The 21,997-nt window shown below is 35.4% G+C and overlaps 1 protein-coding gene across 11 annotated transcripts in view; it reads left to right on the top strand.

The window, feature by feature from the left end:
• Positions 1-21,997, top strand: part of LOC115222805 (neuron navigator 2-like) — a 510,687-nt gene that overhangs the window by 443,353 nt on the left and 45,337 nt on the right. For 10 of the 11 annotated variants that reach the window (XM_036511902.1, XM_036511895.1, XM_036511901.1 and 7 more), the window contains 5 exons: positions 8,292-8,336; positions 13,338-13,435; positions 16,408-16,497; positions 17,765-17,858; positions 21,862-21,936. In XM_036511902.1, the coding sequence (XP_036367795.1) occupies positions 8,292-8,336; positions 13,338-13,435; positions 16,408-16,497; positions 17,765-17,858; positions 21,862-21,936 (402 nt within the window). The remainder of the gene's footprint in view (positions 1-8,291; positions 8,337-13,337; positions 13,436-16,407; positions 16,498-17,764; positions 17,859-21,861; positions 21,937-21,997) is intronic. The other variant, XM_036511894.1, reaches the window with a different exon arrangement.

The following is a 21,997-nucleotide window of genomic DNA, read 5'->3' as shown; positions in this document are numbered from 1 at the left end:
ACTAGTAGTAGTAGTAGCAGCAGCAGTAGTAGTGGTAGACCCTACAAATACTAAAAGTGCCTGAGTTGCATTGATTTTCATGTGACTAAAGTACTTTTTAGAATTTGGTTGTGTCAGCCAGGTGTGTGTGGGGAGGGGGTCTTTTGGTTGCTTCTTAACAAATTTTTCCACTTTCTCTGTAATATAAGTTCAAGTCATTTTTTAGTGTATGCATACTTGCACACACACACACATATATATACATATATTGAATGTATTCATAACATACATTATATATACACGCTCGTAAATAAATACATGCATATATATAATAAGAAATATTACACACACACACATACACACCTTGGGCAAGTGTCTTCCCCTATAGCCTCAGGCCAACCTAAGCCTTGTGAGTGGATTTGGTAAACAGAAACTGAAAGAAGCCCATCATATATATATATATAGGGGGACAAACACACTAATACATACTATACATACCTATATACATAAATATATATATATATATATTTATGTATATAGGTATGTATATATATATGTATATATATATATATATATATGTATATATATATGTATATAGGTATGTATAGTATGTATTAGTGTGTTTGTCCCCCCACTGTTGCTTGACAACTGATGCTGGTGTGTTTACATCCCCCATAACTTAACAGTTCAGCAAAAGAGACCGATAGAATAGGTACTGGGCTTAGAAATAATAAGTCCTGGGGTCGATTTGTTCGACTAAAGGTGGTGCTCCGGCATGGTCGCAGTAAACTGACTGAAACAAGTAAAAGAATATATATATATATTTTATTTTATTTTTTACTTGTTTCAGTCATTAGACTGTGGCCATGCTGGGGCACCGCCTTGAGAAATTTTAGTCGAACTAATTGACCCCAGTATTTATTTTTCTTTTAAGCCTGGTACTTATTCTATCAGTCTCTTTTGCTGAACCACTAGGTTACAGAGATGTAACCACACCAACACCGAATGACAAACACAGATCCATGGCTTAGTGGTTAGGATGTCATACTCACGATTGTGAGATCATGGGTTCGATTCCCAAATCGGGTGTTGTGAGGGTTTATTGAGCAAAACACCTAAAAGCTCCACAAGGCTCCAGCAGGGGGTGGTGATCCTTGCTGTACTCTTTCACCACTCTTTCTCTCACTCTTTCTTGTTGGCCTGCTCGCTTAGCCAGCGGGGTGGCATCATTCGAAGGCTTGCATCCTTCAAAACTTCCATGCTTCCTGAGATTCGCCAACACTACACTTGATTTTCTCCCCTCCATACACACACAAGCATGTATCTGACTCATACATTGTTCGCTTTCCAGACATTTCTACATTACTGCATGTACTTTATATGGACTTTCTGACAAGTTGTGGTGCACCTGAGCACTGTATACAATAATTTCATTATATATATTATAAAACAATGCGAACGCATTGTGACCAGCGATGTGTAGCAACATCTGATGGTCTGGTCGGTCACGTGATCACATGATATATATATATATATATGTATATGTATATATATATATGTATATATATATATACACATGACAGGCTTCTTTCAGTTTCCATCTACCAAATCCAGTCACAAGGCTTTGGTCGACCCAGGGCTAGAGTAGAAGACACTCGATTCCCAAGGTGGTACACGGTAACTGCTTATATACATGGCTTTAGAAATGAGAGAATGTGATTTCAATATGTAATGAGAAATGTGTGTCTGTGTAAGAAAAAGCAAAGTGTCTGTGTGTGTGTGTGTGTGTGTGTGTGTGTGTGTGTGGCATTTTAGCAACTTCATAAAAGGACTGACTTCCAAATTCTTCAAATGTATACATGTGTGTGTGTGTGTAATATTTTATTATATATATATTCATGTGTATATTTATGAGTGTGTATATATTGTGTATGTTATGAATATATTCATATATGTATACATTACTTATTTGAAAAAGAGAGATGGTGGGGCAGAAAGAGAAGAAGAAATTCTATGAAAGCACTATTTTCTAACTGCTTGTATTGGAATGGTTTTGATAACAAGAATCTGTTGCCATCTATGCATGGTTTTAGTAATTTGGTAAATGGAAACGCCACTTGTGCATACCAAAAATCAAAAATAGAAAGAAAGAAAGAAGTAAAGAATAAATTTGTCCCCAGAATGCTACAAAACAGACAACGATATGCATATAGAATATTTGAAATAGAAATTTACTTTCTATTATTGAAAAATAAAATAAAAAACAATGAAATGGTATAAATTACTCGCGCAGTCTTTGGAATCTATTGTACGGATGAGCTGAACGTGATGTGATAATATTTAGGTTGTTTGATTTTTTTTTTTTAATCTTGTAGTTGTAATAGTCAACCACAATACTCTCTGTCCGTATTTGTTATGCTGTCGTTTCAATCTGAGCACACCAGATTTAGAAATGTTTATTATTTGCACCTACTTACATACACATTGCGCTCCTACTAGGAGATGCTTTGTGAAAATTATTTGGAATTTTTTGTGTGACGTGTATTTCAATACTTGAAATCCTGCGGGTGTTTCGCCGCTGTCAAAATTCAGTGTCTGACATCATCATCATCATCAGCATCCACTTTTCCATGCTTGCATGGGTGATATGGAATTCGTCGGGACAAATCTTCTACAGCAGGATACCCTTCCTGTCACCAGCCCTCAACAGTTTCCATGTAATGTAATATTTCTCCATGGCTGGACATGTTTTCACTGAAAATTGAGTGTGAATCGACACCGCCTGTGTGAAGGTGATGCTCATTTACAACTATTGCCTATTGCTAAAAGGAGGTACAAACATATACACTAGCATACACACACACACCTCAAGACAGCAAGCAATATATATATATCACGTGATCACGTGACCAACCAGTCCATCAGATGTAGTTACACATCGCTGGTCACAATGTGTTTGCATTGTTTTAGCCTTCAAATGACGCCACCCTGCTGGCTAAGCGAGCAGGCCAAAAGAAGAAAGAGTGGTGAAAGAGTACAGCAGGGATCACCACCCCCTGCCAGAGCCTCGTGGAGCTTTTAGGTGTTTTCGCTCAATAAACACTCACAACGCCTGGTCTGGGAATCAAAACCGCGATCCTAAGACCGCGAGTCCACTGCCCTAACCACTGGGCCATTGCGCCTCCACACACACACACATATATATATGGGTGGGTTAGTTAGAGGCTTAAAATAACCATCTAAGGGGTAGAAGTAGCTATTACACTACCGGTATTTTACTTATATATAACCATGGGCATACACATGCAAAGATATGTTCATAAGTTATAGACAAGGATTAACATGGGTTTTCCATTTTCTGTTTTCTTTATATATATATATATATATATAAATGTGACCGCGTGTGTATCGTTGGCGATTTTTTTTCCTCCGTCTTCCCTTCTCTGGATCTTTCCTTTTCCTATGTTTCTGACGAAGAGCTCCGCTCGAAACGTAAAACCCTCCTTCTTCCATTCCTTCCTGAGCATCCAATAATACTATATTTGTTCCACGTCCTCGCGTTGTTGTGTTTTCTCTTGGTGTTTTCACGTTTGGATTAACTATATATATATATATATATATATATATATAATATATATATATATTATATATATATATATATATATAGAGAGAGAGAGAGAGAGAGAGAGATGGGTATGTAGATAGATAGATATGCACCCAAGATCTATTTGTAACCAGTTAGCTTCACCTGGGTTAACAACACAACTACACACCACATCTTCCATGCTTGCTAAGGTGCTGTCCTATGTCCTACTCCGCACAACCAGGTACCCATTCACACACCTGAAGAACTTACCTCTTAACATTGAAGCACTTTAGTTATTAGTTTTAGAATTAATTTGGATCGTAATTCTGCGAACATGAAATAAGAAAAATTTACCAGAGATGCAAACGAAAAAGAAAGACATTAATAAATAAAGCAGATTGAATGTTTCCACCAACATTTCTGAGAGTAGTGAATAATATCAGTAAAACACAATAACTCTAGATTTTAAGATGTCTCTAGTAGGTTATGTAAAACTTAAGGGAAAATGAAAAAAAAAAAAAAAAAAAAAATCTAAGAAAAAAAAATCGTTTGGCAACATTTTGGAAAATATAGAAATTTGTTTGGCTTCATTTAATGGACCTAAATATCTGAAATCTGATTTTAATTGTAGTTTTAAAAATGTTGCAAAGCGATATTCTTCAAACTCTTTCGTCATTGTCATCGCCATCATCATCATCATCATCACTGAAGTATTTGCCTGTAGTTTAAAATACTCTTATGTATTGTCAGTTTCTTCAGACACAATATTGTGGCAGTGATGGTGGTTGTGGTGGTGGTGGTGGCAGCGGTGGTGGCACTGACTTCGTCATGCTAGCTGTTGTTGCATCTCATTAAAGGCACAAGGCCAGTAATCTTCAAGGTCAGGGTGAAGAGGTCAATCACATCAACCCGCGTATTTGACTGGTATATTATTTGACTTTCTTTTACTCTGGCATGCTAACGATTCTGCCAGCTTGCCAAAGAATATTGTCCCGTTATAATATCATGCTGCACATAAATTTGTTTAACCCTTTAGCATTTAAACCGGCCATATCCGGCCAAAAGTATTCTGCCTGTTTTATGTTCAAACTGGCCAGATCTGGTCTCTCACACCAACCCTACAATATCGTTTTAAAAATTAACGGCTACCTCATCAAAATCTCATAACTACAAGATAATGCCTGATTAATTCAAATCAATGTGGATAAAAAAAGGATTAACTTTGGCAGAATAATGCGAACACTAAAGGGTTAAAGGATGGGAAACAGGAAGAACATCCAGCCAAAGGAAAAAAAAATCTGCCTTTGATAAATCTTATCCAACCCATGCAGACGTGAAAATGCAGAAGTTAAAACAACAATGGCAGCAATGCTGTTGATGATGATGATGATGATGATGTATGTGTGCGCATATTTGTGTGAGTGGTCAGGGCGCGATGTGCATCTGCGATAGTGGAATGTTTTCGTTGCACAGAATATGTAATATAAGCAGGAGACATCAAGAATCTCTGGTCCCTTGTGCATCTGCTTGCTCTGTTGTTGCAGTAATATGAGAGGCAGGTTCTCGGTTATCTCCAAAAATGAAAAATGAACAGCCATGTGCATGCATGCACATGCGTGTATGTGTGTTAGATCCCGTGTTTTGCTTAATTGCAAATCACATATTAAGATGGATAATTAGTGAACGTTTTCTCACAGCGTATGATAACAACTAATACGTAACACACACACACACACACACATATTACGTTATGTTAGTCCGTCATTATTATCGTTATCCATCACATGAGAGAAGAAGATGAGTCACAGCATGTCCGGTTGTGGCCAATCAGTCGAAGGGCTCTGTCACAGGTCGGGGATTGGTGATCTGCAGGAATTGAAGACAAGGAATTGGTTCTGGACTTGCACAGTTCTCGTTTTCTTTGTGCCCCTGCAATCCTGTTCTGCCTGTAGGGGGTGGGGAGTCACACCACACACACATATACACAGCAGGCTTCTTACAGTTTCCATCTACCAAATCCACTCACAAGGCTTTGGTCAGCCTGAGGACACTTGCTCTAAGTACCACACATTGGAACTGAACCCCAAGCCACATGGTTTGGAAGCAAACTTCTTACCACGCAACTCCTTATAAGGGAATTATTCCTAGAATCTCTGCAAGAGGTAGGGCAGGCAAGCAGACAGGCAGGCAGGCATGGATGATAGGTATCAGGAAGGAAAAGGGGTGCAAAGTGGGAGTGGGTGGGGGTTGGGGGTACTGGGCTCAACAGGGTGTTAAAAAAAAAATTAAAAACAAAAAGAAAATACGATAATGGCACAAGTAATTGGTTCTGAGATTGCGGTTGATGATAACACGTGCAGCTTCTTTAGCGTGTAGCATGTACCCCGTATCAAATAGCTGCCTCTTTCTCCTCTGACAAAATGACATTCTCTCAGCTCTCCCTGCTCTCCCCCCCCTGCTGAAAGGGCCCCCTTTCATCACGTCCCCCCCACCACCACCACCACATCGCTCAACCACTGGGAGACATGAGACATGCAAATATTTTTTAAGTTGGACTTGTCACTTTGTAAGAGATGAGACAAACTTAAAGATGACATAATTGCTGATGATGGCTTCAGGGGTGGAGAGGAGGATAGAGAGAGAGAGAGAGAGAGAGAGAGAGCCTCATTGAGAGATGGAAGGAGAGAACAATATTCAATTTGAGAGAGAGAGAGAGAGAAGAAGAAGAGAAAGGGAAAAGGTTTGATTTTCAAGGTTAATCTTCAGTGATATTTAAGAATATACTTAAATCCCTATTAGTAAACCATTCAGGATTTTGTTTTGATTTTTTGTTTTTCTTTTTCTTGTTCTGTGAAAGTGTGCTTGAACTGTTAGTGACATACGGCTGCATATGTATCTACATTTCACGTGTGTGTGTGTACAGTTTTAAAGATATTAGCTATGGAAGAAGGGATACAGAAATATCATGTTATAAGTTGTCACTTAACGAAGAAAAAGTTCGTCCCCCCCCCCAAAAAAACGAAAAAAAAGTAAAGGAGCTTATCAGTATGTTACTATGGTTACACTAAATGTCAAAGATAGCTTCTGTTATTTAGAAGAATTAATTGTGACAAATGAGGTGGGAAGGGGTGGAGCAGCCGTTTGATTGCACTAACGGGTCCCCGACAAGCAAGATCCTCCATGTCATGCGGTGCCAATGTTTGGCTTATGGACTTATTAAGGGGAGATTAATTTCCAAATTTCTGTCTGTAATTTTTGCATGTTGAGTGACAAGGCAGTTGTGCGTCTGTATATCAATTATGTTCAGATGATGGAAAATGAGAGAACGACACCAAGAGAGAGAGCAGGTGGGGTGGGGGCAATCTAGAAGTTCTTTGTTAGAATACTGAAAGTCAATGTTAAAACTAAGTACTTTATTGTATGAACACATGTCTGACTGAAAAAAAAGAAACGGGGTTGGTTGTGAAGTACTTAAACGTATTTTGATGTATGTAAAAGGACTGACTATATATATATATATATATATATTATATATATATATATCTATATATATATATATATATATATACCGGAGTAAACATATAAATGTGAAACAAGGTGGGAAAAAAAGAGTACTCAAATACCAGGGGTAGAGTAATATGCTTTATTTAAAAGCAGCAGAAATTCAACAAAACCTGTTACTTGGAGTTTCATGTTCCCGTTCGTCATATATATATATATATATATGAAAAAACAAGTCAGGATAGAAAATGCTAAAATAATTTTATAAAGAACATTTCAGTACTGGTTTCAGTCATTGAGACCTTTTCAACTGTAACAATTAAATAATTAAATTTAGAAAAATTAAAAGAAAAGCTTTTTTTTAAAGAATATTTGTATAGTGTTCAAATACAAGTGGCATTTTCCTTGTTTCTGCCTTTCTCTGTCTCTCTTGCTTACTCTTGTGTGTTCGAGGTCCATGTGAATTTTTTATATATATATATATTTTATGTTCTGGGTTCAAATTATGCCTAGGTCAACTTTGCCTTTCATCCTTTCAGGGTCCATAAAATAGTACCAGTTACATACTGGGATTGATGGAATATACTGCCCCCCCCCCCCCAACTAAATATACTGGTCTTGTGCCAAAAATTTCCAACCATCATTATTAATTATGTAGATTTTTGTTTAACGTTTTCTTTTGCTTCTTTTTGGATTTTGTTTCTTAATTACAAATATGTTTTCATTTTGAACAAAGTCAAAAATTTGACTACATTTTAGTTTCTGTTTAGATAGGACACGTTTTTAGTCTTTTCATTTTCAAGTTTTTGTCACTTAACATGTGTGTGTATTGTCATTATGTGATGGCTGTAAATGAGTGTCACTGTTATAAAAGCAGTGTCATTTCTTTCCAGTATTCTGCAATCGTAAATGTAAGTCTAAGGATTGGGCCCGAATAATAATAGCCCACATCAGACAGAATGAATGAAAAATATAAATAAAAAAAGTCTTCATCAGCTGCCTCACTCAGGATTCTAACAGTTTCAATGCCTTCAAAAAGAAAACACACCCACTCACACACAAATATATTCTAATGCTCACATATTGAAACTGGGATTGAAGTTGGTGAATGAGCATGATCATAAACATGGAATCCATTCCTGCATCAAATGTGAATGAAACCAAAAAGAAGAGTAGAGTAGGTCGTTCTGGTATTTTCTTATAATACTTTCTCTTTGCTTTTCAGGCAGAAGAAAACAAAAAATGGGAATGAAATCTCCTACACAGTCAGGTATAGAACCAGCGTTTAACACTAACACACAATGTTATGGCCTGACATAGAACTGCTTAATGATTTATATATAAAGAGAGAAAATAGTGCACTTGTTATAGCAAAAATATAGAACACCATTTAACACTAACCACACAATATTACAGCTAAACATAGAGTTGCTTATTCACTTACTCACTGATGTAGTTATACTCATACGCATGCTTGTTTGTGTTTATTCTTTTACTCTTTGATACAGTTTAGGCCTAAGGTTGTGGCCATTAATATATATATATATATATATTTATTATTGAATATATTATACAAACGTGTAACACTCTCTTACAGTACTTGGAGATTTCCAGCAAGTCACGGGTATGAAGTTATCCTGTAGTGGCTTCACACAACAGCTAATACCCAGTGGCTTGTGTGTTGATTACAAATCAAAAATTGGTTAACTCCATACCTGTGGCTTGCTGGGAAACTCTGAGTACCGTCTGTGAGGGTTCCATGTTTGTATAATATGCTGAGTATTAAATATATAGTCCTCTCTGTCAATGATATTGAGGTCTACTTCTTTTGTTGTTACACTTGCAGTTAATCATTTTATAAATACGTTGGAATAAAATGTTTTTGGTAGTGAACAGAATAGTTTATTTATTGGTATTAATAATAAAGGAATTAATTATTCTTTAGTTTATTTATGGAAAGTCTTCAAATTTCTCAAGGTAATGAAATGAGATGAAATAGAGTGAAATAAAAGAGGAATATTCATGCAATTGTCCCCACCATAGCTGGGGTCTTTATCTCACAAGTTAGTTAGTGACCCCACCGGTACTGGTGCTTAACTAAGAAACCATGCCAAAGTAGACAGTGGAGCTAGGTGCTGTCTCCTCATTAACCAGTCCCTGTCAAACCATCCAACCCATGCCAGCATAGAAAACAGACATTAAATGATGGTTTTGTTTTTTTATTTCATTTCATTTCCTTGACTAATTTGAAGACTTTCTGTATCTGTATATAAATAAACAAAGGAACGATTCCGTCATATCTTGTAGCATTATTATTACCATCTGTGTGTGTGTGTGTGTGTAGGAGTGCATCTATTACATCAAAATATTTCTGTTTCTAACGATTTTTGTTTACATTTTGTTTTGTTTTCTTTTGTTTGTTTTTTTTATTATTGGTTTCCGTTCCTTAACCATCTTTGTCTTTCCCAAACTGAAATTCCTGGAATCCAGATCGTTGAATAAATACAACAGTGATATTTTATTAGGATTTCTTACCGATTCATTTCTTCAACCAACAACCTAAGAGTTCACAACAACAAAACTTAATCAAATGTTTACCATTTGACTCACGACCTCCACCACCAACTTCTTCACCTTTTTCCTTTTCTTTTGCCTTCTTCATGTTCCTCCTTCTTTTCCTCCACCTCTCCTTCTCCACTTTCACCTCTTCCCTTCTCTTTCTCCGCCACCACCAACGAGACACCTTTAATTACAAAACCTATATTAGATGACATCCAAATGTTTACACTCAAAGGTTTCCAAGAGGAATCCCAAAGAAAGACATATCTTTTTCTTTTCTTTCTTTTTTTTTGTTCTACCCCCACCCCACCCCACCCTATATGTGTTGACTTCAAGAGACAAGAATGATGCCGGGCAAAGCAGGAAGTAGAAAGATTAACAATCAGAGAGTAGGTGGGTGGGGAGGTTGTTATTACTATTAGATGTGATGTGGAGACAATTTCTATCACAAATTCACAAGTTGTTTGGTTTTAAAATGAAGTCAAAGGAATAAAAGGAGTGTGAGGTGACGGTGGCAGCGGTGGTGTAAGATTAGAATCTTTTGTAACAATGGATTAGTTAAACAAAGCAAAGACATTTATAGACATTACCATTATTAGAGGCGACAAAACCTTTAGCATGCCGGGCAAAATGCTTAGTGGTATTTCATGTCCTTATATTCTAAGTTCAAACTCTGCCAAAGTCAGTTTTGCCTTTCATCCTTTCGGCGTCAATAAATTAAGGACCAAGTTATGCACTGGGGTCGATGTAATCGACTTAATACCTATGTCTGTCCTTGTTTGTCCCCTCTATGTTTAGCCCCTTGTTGGTAATAAAGAAATAGGTATTTCATGCCTTTGTGTTCTGAGTTCAAACTCTGCCGAAGTCAGCTTTGCCTTTCATCCTTTCGGGGGTCAATAAATTAAGTACCAGTTATGTACTGGAATCTATCTGATCGACTGGCCCCCTCCCCAAAGGACTTTTTAGTTTTATCAAACAAGCAAAGCAAAACCATACATGTGTTGTTGTTGGTGGTGATGATGATGCTGCTCTGGTCTCCTCTTTCTGTTCCATCCTAATACAATTGGAACAATGGGATTATCTTAGAATTCACTCTGAATTTTATCAGTGTGTGTGTGTGTGTGTTTGTATAAACTTGTGTTGTTTATGTGTGTCTATGTTTGTGTATGAGTGTGTGTGCCTCTGTTTATTTTTTATGTATTCATCTGTGTTTATGAGTGTCCATTGTTAGTGTTTGTATGTGTGTGTGTGTACATTTCCATACCAAAATAATTCCCAGACTTGTATCACTGTTCTATGATAAAAGTGTCCATTCCTTACCATCTCCCTCATTGAAATACAGGAAACTGTTGTTGCAAACAGACTTTCCAAAGAATAAATGAATTTTCTTTGGAATTCAATAAAGAACATCTGTTGCCTAGCAACCTAAATGGCCCACTTCCATATCAAACCTACATAATCAGTGAACAGTGGAATCATTGGAGCACCAGACCAAAAACCTCATGGTGCTTATTCCAGTTCTTTATGGTCTGAGTTCAAATCCTGCTGGAGTCAATTGTTTTTCATTCTTTGGGGGCTAATAAAATAAAATAGCAGACAACCACATGACATTTATGATGGTAGTGTGTGTGTGTGTGTGTGTGTGTGTGTGCAAATTGAGGGATATTTGGCTACTGTTTCTATTTGGTTCATGGCAACTGCATAGCATCTCCCTTGTTTCACCCCTTTCTAAGGAGCATGTCATTGGAGGGGTCATGAATGGTGATAGGACTTTGACAAACGTAACTGATTTATTGATTAACCAAACAATTACTTAATTGATTGAATGGTTAACCAGTTAACAAATAAATAATGAAGAAGTGAAATAGAACCAGTGTGTGTTTATTATCTGCATATTGACCCTCCCAAGATACAACAAAATCAGTTTCATGACAAGAGTTCATGTCAAGAATCTTGCAAACCAAATACAAGACAAAATTTTATAAAGAATTGTTATATTTTCTATTATTTTTAATTCCATTATAACATTTTGTTTGTCAAAATTAGCTCAGAACATTGAAGCTTGTTTTCATTTTACTAGAACAATTAACTTGTTTTTTATCGTGTGTTTTGCATTGTTTTGTTTTGTTTCTGTCCTCAACAAAAGACCCTAAAAAAAAACAAAAATGATTGAAAATGATTTTAAAATATTTTCTGTGTTTTTTTTCACTTATATAGTTAACAACAAAAAAAGACAGAATTTCTATTTTATCAATTTAATTAATTACATCATAAAATACACACGCACACATAAACACACACACACATATACATACATATATATACATATATGTTTGCTGGTATTATCTGATATCAGTAAATTTGATTCTTTATCTTTTTCCTTTTGGGGTCAGTAAGGGTTCTTTGTTTCCCATTTTTTCCTCTTATTCATCACAATTTCATTCATATTAAACATCATCATCATCAAATAATAAAGAAATTTTGTTTGTTTTTTTATGCAGTTTTGAAAAATCTGTCTCTCCATCATGTGCCTGTATACATACATACATACATTTATTATATTGTGTTCGTTTATGACAACAGACTGTAACGAAACAATTAGGTTATGAGCATGAGACTTTAACACACTTGTTCATTAACAAGCTTTTGTTTTCACATTAACCTCTACTTAGCATTTTCGTTTCTACCTTTTTTTAAAATTGTGTTTTGAATTGACTCTTGCATATCAAATTATTTACTTAGACAGACACACATAACCATTGATGGTAGACCTAATATGTCACCCGGTTTAACGCCACCATCTGGCACCTTGGGGGTGGTCTTTATTGGAGCTCATTCTGTTGCAAGAATTCAGGCCAGGCTAGGGGTCTGGTTATATTTCTGTCTTACCACCCACCAGTCCCAGAAGCCATGTGAAGAGTTACAGGAACTCCCTTCCCTCCTGACTAAAAGAGTACAAAATAAAAAAAAAACAAAAGCAATACATAAATAACTTCCACCTTCCCACCCACTGGGGAACATCTTCCAGATAAACAATGCATGACCTTGCAGGTGGGGCCCAGTTATCCCCATCAATAGGTCCCTGAATAAGGATTGTTTAAGGATGTTGAATGAAACACCCACGTTTCCAGAGATGAATTATCCAAACCACAAAGAACCCCTCTCAACACATGGCTATGATGCTCCCCCACAACTCCTGTTCATGATCAGAGATGCACTTAAGGCCACCAAGGAACTTGCTCAACTGGTTACGGTCAAACAACTGACAAGCAAATCTGTGGTATTGAGCAGAATATTTGCTGTAGCCCATCCTTTATGCCAAGACAAAACAATGTACATGATAACACTTCCAATCAGTTGAGTTCAGAAGCCATGAGAGCCACTGCCTGGTACTACATCATCATTATTATTATTATCATTATTATTATTAATTTTTAAGGCAATGACTTGACAGATTCGTTAGCACACGGGACAAAATGCAATTTCATCTGCCTTCATGTTCTGTGTTCAAATTCAGCCGAGGTCGATTTTCCCTTTCAACCTTTTGGGGGGTCAATGAAATAAGTACCTGTTAAGCACTGCGGTCAATGTAATCGACCTACACCCTCCCCCAAAATTGCTGGCCTTGTACCAAAATTTGAAACCATTATTTGTCATTATTATTATTATTATTATTATTAATATTTAACTTTTCTTTTTGTTCTACTTTCAGATATAATGCAGATCCCAGAGACACCTGATCGCGAAGGAAAGCGAGTAACAATCACTGTTTACTTGGGGTCAAATCCTGATCCAACTAGGGCTCCAGAGGTCAGTTCCTTAGTACTTTACTCACAAAGATTTCTTTAACCCTTTTCATGCCAAACTACCTGTGACTTCTACAATACAAACTTCTTGTTTTAAAGTAATCTGAATTAAAACCTTCCACCAAAGTTTGATGTTAATTTATGTTCCAAACACCAGCTTAAATTACCACAAAATTATTTCACTAAATTCTTCATTATTTTCTCGATTAACTCAAACAAAGGCGGCATATTTTAACAGAAATATAACAAAATGGTCAACTATTTTGATACAAGCTAACTCCTAGCAGGTTTAAGTAGGAGTTTTGAAGTGGGTCATTCTCTGCCCTTTACAGAATGGCAAACATCTGAACTGACCTTTTGGTTCCCTTCCTGCCAGACTTTAAGCTTTTTAACCCTTTTGACGCCAATCTATCAAAGACTGTTTTTGGTTCTTTGATACCTACTCCTTGATTTAACGTAATCTAAATTAAAAACCTTTCATCAAAATTTCCTGTTAATTTCTGTTCCAATCAAAAACTTATCAATGACAAAGTTATTCTACTGAATTCTTCATTATTTTCAAAATAAGTCAGTGTATTTCAACAGGAATATGGTAACAGAAGGATTAAGTAGGAATTGTTAAGTGAATTCTTTGCTGTCTCTTACAGAATGGCAAACATTTAAACCAAACTTCTGGTTCCCTGCCTGCCAACTTACAACTTCTTAACCCTTTAGATGCCAATCTAAACCAGCCCCCTGATTCTGTGACCCAAATTTCTTCTTTTAAAATTATCTATAATAAAGCCTTCTCCCATGAAAATTTTATGCTAATTTATGTTCCAAAGAGCAGATCAATAATGACAAAGTTATTTTACTAAATTCTTTATAATTTTCAAAATTGATTTAAACCAATGCACTGTTTTTTAACAGAAATATAGTAACAAAACAGTTAAGTAGAAGTCACTAAGTGGATCCTTCTCAGCTTTTTATAGAATGGCAAAACATTTAGACCAGACCTTCTGGTTCCCTACCTGCCAACTTATAAGTTTCTTAACCCTTTTGATACCAACCTGTCTGACACTGCTCTGAATCTGTGATACAAACATCCTGTTCTAAAGCAATCTAAATTGGTAAAACGAAGAAATTCAGCCATAAAAAAATACTCTGCCCCTATGGAAATGTAGATGATAATGAGTACGATGATAATGACAAGTACTGTGATAACGATAACGATGATTCATTATCATTGTTTACATTATCATCATCACGCCATACATTTTCATCATCATCATCATCATCATACATTTTCATCATCATCATCATCATCATCATCATACATTTTCATCATCATCATGCCATACATTTTCATCATCATCATGCCATACATCATCATCATCATCATGCAATACTCAATCATCAATCATCATCATCATCATCATCAATGCCATCCATGACCAAACATTGAACTACATAACATTATGTAGCTTTGCCTGCTTCCATTTTTCATTATGATTTTTGTATGTTTTGTTTTGCTTTGTTGGTTTCTTTTTAATTTTTTTTCTTCTTCTTCCTGTTTATATTAAATAAATTATAAACAGGAAACTATTTTATTCCCCCCACCCCACCCACCCCGGTCAGTTGAGTAATTCTCCCCAACCACCCACCTCCCGTCTCCTCTCTCTCTCTGAAAGCAATCATCGAATGAATGAGAAACAACAATAATCTACATTTTTCCCCAAAAAAGATATATTCATTCAGCCGTTCCATCATGTGCGTTATCTCTCTCACTGGCAGCCAAAAAATGGAGTGGGGGGGGGGGTAAAAAATAAAATAATAATAAATCTGCTCCACACCAAAGCAGTTCCATTCTTGATTATCATATCAGCATTTAGCAGAAGAATAATGGGTCTTTTGTTTGTTGTTAGCTTTTTGGGTTGGTTTTTTTTTTTTGTTGTTTTTAGAGAATAAAGCAACAGATGAAATATATATTTATATTCATATACATATGTAAATATATATGTATGTATATCTATGTGTATGTGCATATATATGTGTGTGTGTGTATATATATATATATATATATATCTATGTGTATGTGTGTGTGTGTATGTATGTATATATCTATGTGTATGCATGCTAGCATGGAAAACGGACGTTAAACGATGATGATGATATATATATATATATGTGTGTGTGTGTGTATCTTGTAAACAGTTGGGTATTTTTGTGATCCGGGAGGTTCTCTTCTATTCTTTCTGTTTAAGGGGTGGGGCAGTACCTGTTACTATGGTGATCTTAATAGATTTCAGTACTTACTAAACATTCCATATTATTACCATTCCAGATTACAAATTGCTTATTTTAAAAGAGTACCCTTTCAACTACTGGAATGACAGACACTCCCCTCATAGTCCACATTCGTTGTTATTATTATTATTATTATTATTATTAAGGTAGTAAGCTGGCAAAACCGTTAACACGCTGGGCGAAATGCTTAGCAGTATTTCATCCATCTTCACGCTCTGAGTTCAAATGCAACCAAGGTCAACTTTGCCTTTCATTCTTTTGGGGGTCAATAAATTAAGTACCAATTACGCACTAGATTCGATGTATTCAAATTAATCCCTTCCGCAAAATTTGAGGCCAGTATGAAAGGAGCCTTTCTGAGGATACACCTGTAATTAAAAAGGTAATATAAAAGGAGAAAGGGGCTCTCTACCCTCCTTTTGACCAGGCTCCCATGGCTTTTATGGGTTTTTCCATCAGGAACCTTTTGAAATGCCTCCCCCTATTGGGAGTTTTTCGTTGTTATATTTTCATTGTTAAACTGTTTTTTACTCGGATTTTACAAACGGACAAAACCCTTTGTAACTTTCGTCCTGTGTTTTGTCCCTTTATGTTATAATTAATTTTTGTCAGCCCTTGTGGCCAATAAAAGAATTAATTATTATTATTAGTAATAGTATCATGTGTTTTTTTTTTTTTTTCCAATTGCAGAAGTTGCCAGAGGTTCTTATTGGCTCTTTATCTGTAAGTGGCAAAACCAAATGGGATATTCTAGACAATATTGTACGAAAGATATTTAAGGTAAGGTTGTTGTTTTTTTGTGTTTTGTTTTTTAAGACATTTTTTTCCTTTTCTTCTAAAACTTTTTAGGAATAACAATGTAATCATGTGGCCATTTTATTTTTATTCTTTTTTTATTTTATTTAGATATTTTTTTACTCTGTGGTGCATCAAGAATTAAATAAGATTAAAATTACTTGTTTAGGAAACTCTGAAAAAAAACTGTAGAAGTTTGAAAATTAAGAAATATATATATAAAGGAAATTATTGCTTACCTTGTTTTATATATATATATATACTTAAATATCTATATAGGGTATTAAATTTTTACAAATTTATTACCAGTGGCCTAGCATGCATAAAAAGTCAATAGACTACATATTATTCAATATAAAATAGTGTACATTTGAAATACAGAGAAATTGCCTATAACAGGCAATTTCTCTTTGTGTTTTATACACAATATATATATATATATATATATATATATAACAACATTATGAATAAAGCATTTTTTAAGATCATTGTAGTGGGGTGGGGGGTCTCTCAGTCTGGGGTGTGTTTACTCTTAGAGGTACACAAAAGAAATTACAAGAATACATGACATTGGTAAAAAGACTACTTGTTAAATTAATCATATATATATATATATACTGAGATCAAGTGTGGGTCTGTCAAGCTGGGGTACATGAGATTTGTGGAAAAAAAAAAGAAACACTGCTTTTGCCTTGTTGAATTAATCATGTATTTATATACAGCTTCTCCTCGACTTGGGACCCAATTCCATTCTGACTGACAGGTTGTAAATCAATGTGGTTGTATGTTAGATTTATATTTTTCCACACTATTTTCATACAAACACAACTGATTCTTAAAAACAACTGAGTGAGAGACAATGGCAGGTAAGTGGATGCCTGGGTCTGAGGGAGACCTGCATTGCCGGACGCTACCATTGTTATCATATGCCTGGCTGCCCCATGTCCGAAAATCATTTATTTATTTATTTTTTTATTTTTTATGGTCGTAAGTCGCATAGGTCATGACTCGAGGAAAAGGTGTATATGCATATATATATCAAGGTTATGAATAAAGCATTTTTTCAGATCAGGGAAGGCTCTCTTAAACTGGGGTATAAAGTACCTTTGAAGGTACTTAAGATAAAATGCAGGGATACCTAAGTTACAAATAAGGCATTTCTCAAGATTAGTTTACATTTATATTTTAAGTTTTATTTTCAGGGAACCCTATGCTTTTCTTTCTCACTGATCCATTTTTTTTTTCTGCACAGGAGTATGTTTTACGAATCGACCCAATCACCAATTTAGGACTGAGTGCTGAAAGTGTGTTTTCTTATCACATCGGTGAAATTATACGTACCAAAGGTAATTCATACCTTCTTTTACTGTTTTTTTTTCCTTCTTTGTTTTTCTATTTTCTTCTTTTATTCTATTATTCTTTTATTTGTTTGTCATTTGACTGTGGCCATGCTGGAGCACCGCCTTTTAGTCAAGCAAATCAACCCCAGAACTTATTCCTTGTAAGCCTAGTACTTATTCTATTGCTCTCTTTTTGCCAAACTTCTAAGTTACGGGGACATAAACAGACATACAGATACACACACACACACATATATATATATATATATGACGGGCTTCTTTCAAGTTTCCATCTACCAAATACACTCACAAGGTACACTAAAAGTACCCATGCCAATACCACACTAAAAGTACCCATACCAGTACCGCACTAAAAGCACCGATGCCAGTACCTCACTAAAAGCACCCGTGCCAGCACCACACTAAAAGCACCCATGCCAGTACCACACTAAAAGCACCCATGCCAGTACCACACTAAAAGCACCCATGCTAGCACCACACTAAAAGTATCTATGCCAGTACCACGCTAAAAGCACCCGTGCCAGCACCACACTAAAAGCACCTATGCCAGTACCACACTAAAACCACCCATGCCAACACCACACTAAAAGAACTTATGCCAGCACCACACTAAAAGCACCTATGCCAGTACCACACTAAAAGCACCCATGCCAGTACCACACTAAAAGCACCCATGCCAGTACCATACTAAAAGCACCCGAGCCAGCACCACACTAAAAGCACCCATGCCAGCACCATGTTAAAGGCACTCATACTGGTACCACATCAAAAGACAGTAGAACCTGGTGCAGCTCCCTAACTTTTGCCAACTCCAGTCAAACTGTCCAACCCATGCCAGCATAGAAAATCGACATTAAATGATGATGATTACAATGACTGCCGTAGATTGTGGTGGTGGTGGTGGTGGTGGTGGAGTTACCAAAAAAAAATGCCGTGGATGATAGCAACTATCAAGAGGGCCAATATTCATGTGTGTGTGTGTTTTTGTCATATCATAATCTGAAATATCATCTTTTGCAATCAGTGCAGCGGCATGCATGAGAACAGATCCATATTCTAAGAATGGAATATCTTAAGTAAAATTAAGCATGGAGAACTCACAGACACTAAAAATAAACATTTTTTTTGTCTCTCTTTAGTTATCATTTTATATTATTTTTCTTCTCTTTTCTGAATGTTTGTGTTATGATAATGTGATAATGGATGAGAAAACGATGCAGTTTTTCCCAGTCCCTAAGGGACACATTATATAAGATGAAAAATAGATTAAGGCCCCAGGGTGGGGTGGTGCAAATGCATGAAAAAAAAAGTGTTTGCGTAACTGAACGAAGACAGACATAGCATTGAGTAGAGTTTCAGAATGTGGATTATTTGCTTTTAGCTAAACTGATTAGAAACCTGAGGCTGCTGCTCTGCTCTTTTAGCCTTGGGGGAGAGGGGTTTTTGTTTGTTGCTTTTTTTTTATCCTGTCCCTCTTTTTTATTTTCTTTTTTTATTCATTTGTTAATATTTGGGTTTTGTTATTTTTGCGGTTTTTTTTTTTTTACTTATTTTACACACTTCATTAACTTGTGATATATATATATATATATATATATATATAATGTGTGTGTGTATGTATGTATGTATGTATATATGTATGTATATATATATATGTGTATATATGTATGTATATATATATGTGTATATATATATGTATGTATGTATATATATATATATGTATGTATATATATGTATGTCTATATATGTATGTATATATATATATATTATATATATATATATACATATATATATATATATATATCTATATATATATACATATATATATGTATATATATATATATATATATATTATATAATATATATATATACATATATATATATATATATATACATATATATATATATATATATCTATATATATATATATATATATATAATATATATATATATACATATATATATATATATATATATATATATATAATATATATATATATTATGTATGTATATATATATATGTATATATATAATATGTATATAAATATAAACACATATATATATATGCACTTATATACAGATAGATATACTGACTGTTAAATAGATATTGCCATTTGCACACACACTGATACAAACATGCATTTGTGTGTGTGTGTGTATGTATATATATATATTTACTGCAAGATGCTGTCTACTTCAACTGTAGAGATTTGCAGACTTACATAATAATTTCAAGTATGTCAGTTATGTGGGCAAGTGGAGTAATGTGTCTTGTCTAAAAGCAAGCGTACTGCTCTGTTTGCAATTAATGTATTCTTAATAACTAAACTAACGAATCTTTTTGAAGGAACAATTAGTTAAAAACTAAAACAGGGAATGGTTAAATTTAATGTGTTGCTCCGTTTAATTCTGACCCCTAGTCTTTAAGTACTTTTAGTAGAGCCCACTCTGTTGCCTCCCAGTTTAACACCACTACCTGGTCCCTGGGTACCTTTAGCAGAGCTCACTCTGTTGTCACCTTGTTTAACACCGCTCCTCGTTCTTGGCTACCTTTAGTACTATCCTTTCTGTTACAAGCTTTCAGAGCAAGTGTCCATTCAGAAGATATCTTCGTCTTTTCATCTCTAACTAAAATCATTAAATATGTAAAAAAAAAAAAAGTTTTACTCACAGCTTGAAAAATAGGGAAATTTAATGAATTTTGTAAGGTACAACAGTAATTTAATAACTGGTGATCAGATATCTGGAAAATTCAGTTATCTGGCAGCCCTCTGATCCCAGTGGTGCCAGGTAGAAGGAAGTTTGCATACTAAACACTTAAGATCAGCCATGGGCAAAGTATGGCCCACGGGACTTTCTGGATGACACATCTAAAGAAAAAAGTAACTTGAATTTGTTTTAGAAGTGCAGCTTGCTTGATATAATGAATCGTGTCTTGTGGCCTGCTTCTCAAAAATCGTGGCCCATGCCTGGCTTAAAACAAGCAGTTTTTTTATGTAAAAGAACCAAAGACAGTCTCAGGTAGGTTGCTGTGAAAAGGGTTAAGATGGGTGCTGGCCTACAGATCAGGTGAGTTCATACTTAACAATGCAGTCACTGTTATGCCCCTGAGAAAAGCACATAGGTTTGCTTGTTCTTCCAGCCTTTACTTCATGGTTGAATGACTTTAGCAGTAAGAAGAGACAACCAGCTGTAAAAACAATTGCTTCAAGAAAAAAAAAAACTTGCTGATACTTGTTAAAAAATAAAAAGAGAGAGAGAGAAATTGATGTAAAAATAGTGGAATATATATGCATAAATAAATTAGTCATTAGCATAATTTATGTATGATGTGTTTCATTAACACAAACATGCGTGAACACACAGTGAGCTTATCTGACTGCTAATGTCTTTCCAAAAAGTGATATTTATTGTTTCGTTTGGTAGTTAGGATGAAGTTTCAATAGTGTAGGAGGTTAGGTTTATGGTATGGGGATCTGTAAAAATGAGACTTTTATAAGCCAGTCTCTCTTGTTAACCCTTTTAATGCCTATTTACTCCTGTCTAAATCATGCCAGCAGGGAAAAGCAGGCATGAAATGAAACATAATATATATATATATATATTATATATAGAGATATATATATATATATATTATCATCATCATCATCATCGTTTAACGTCCGTTCTCCATGCTAGCATGGGTTGGACGGTTCGACCGGGGATCTGGGAAGCCAGAAGGCTGCACCAGGCTCCAGTCTTATCTGGCAATGTTTCTACAGCTGGATGCCCTTCCTAACGCCAACCACTCCGTGAGTGTAGTGGGTGCTTATCTGTATATATGATATAAAATCTGTGCAATAGATATATAAACAGGGTCAATTTATCTATTTCTCCATAGATTGAAAAAAGAAAGATGGACAGCCTTAATTGATTAATGAACCATTATTAGGTTCTCTGTATTTTTCTTATATGTCTGTTCTCTATGAGTATTTATTTTCTGTTTCAGACGCTGAGGTTCCTGAGTTGCTACCTATCGGCTATCTTGTCGGGGACACGATGCAAATCGGTATTTGTCTTAAAGGTAAACTATCAACAAACGTCTTGTGTAAATTTTGAGGGATTTTGTGACAAGTGCAAACATG

The sequence above is a fragment of the Octopus sinensis genome, linkage group LG21, assembly GCF_006345805.1.
Source record: "Octopus sinensis linkage group LG21, ASM634580v1, whole genome shotgun sequence".
NCBI classification, from domain to species: Eukaryota; Metazoa; Mollusca; class Cephalopoda; order Octopoda; family Octopodidae; genus Octopus; species Octopus sinensis.
Note: the sequence above shows the minus strand (reverse complement) of the source record. Positions and strands in the feature narration are given on the sequence as shown.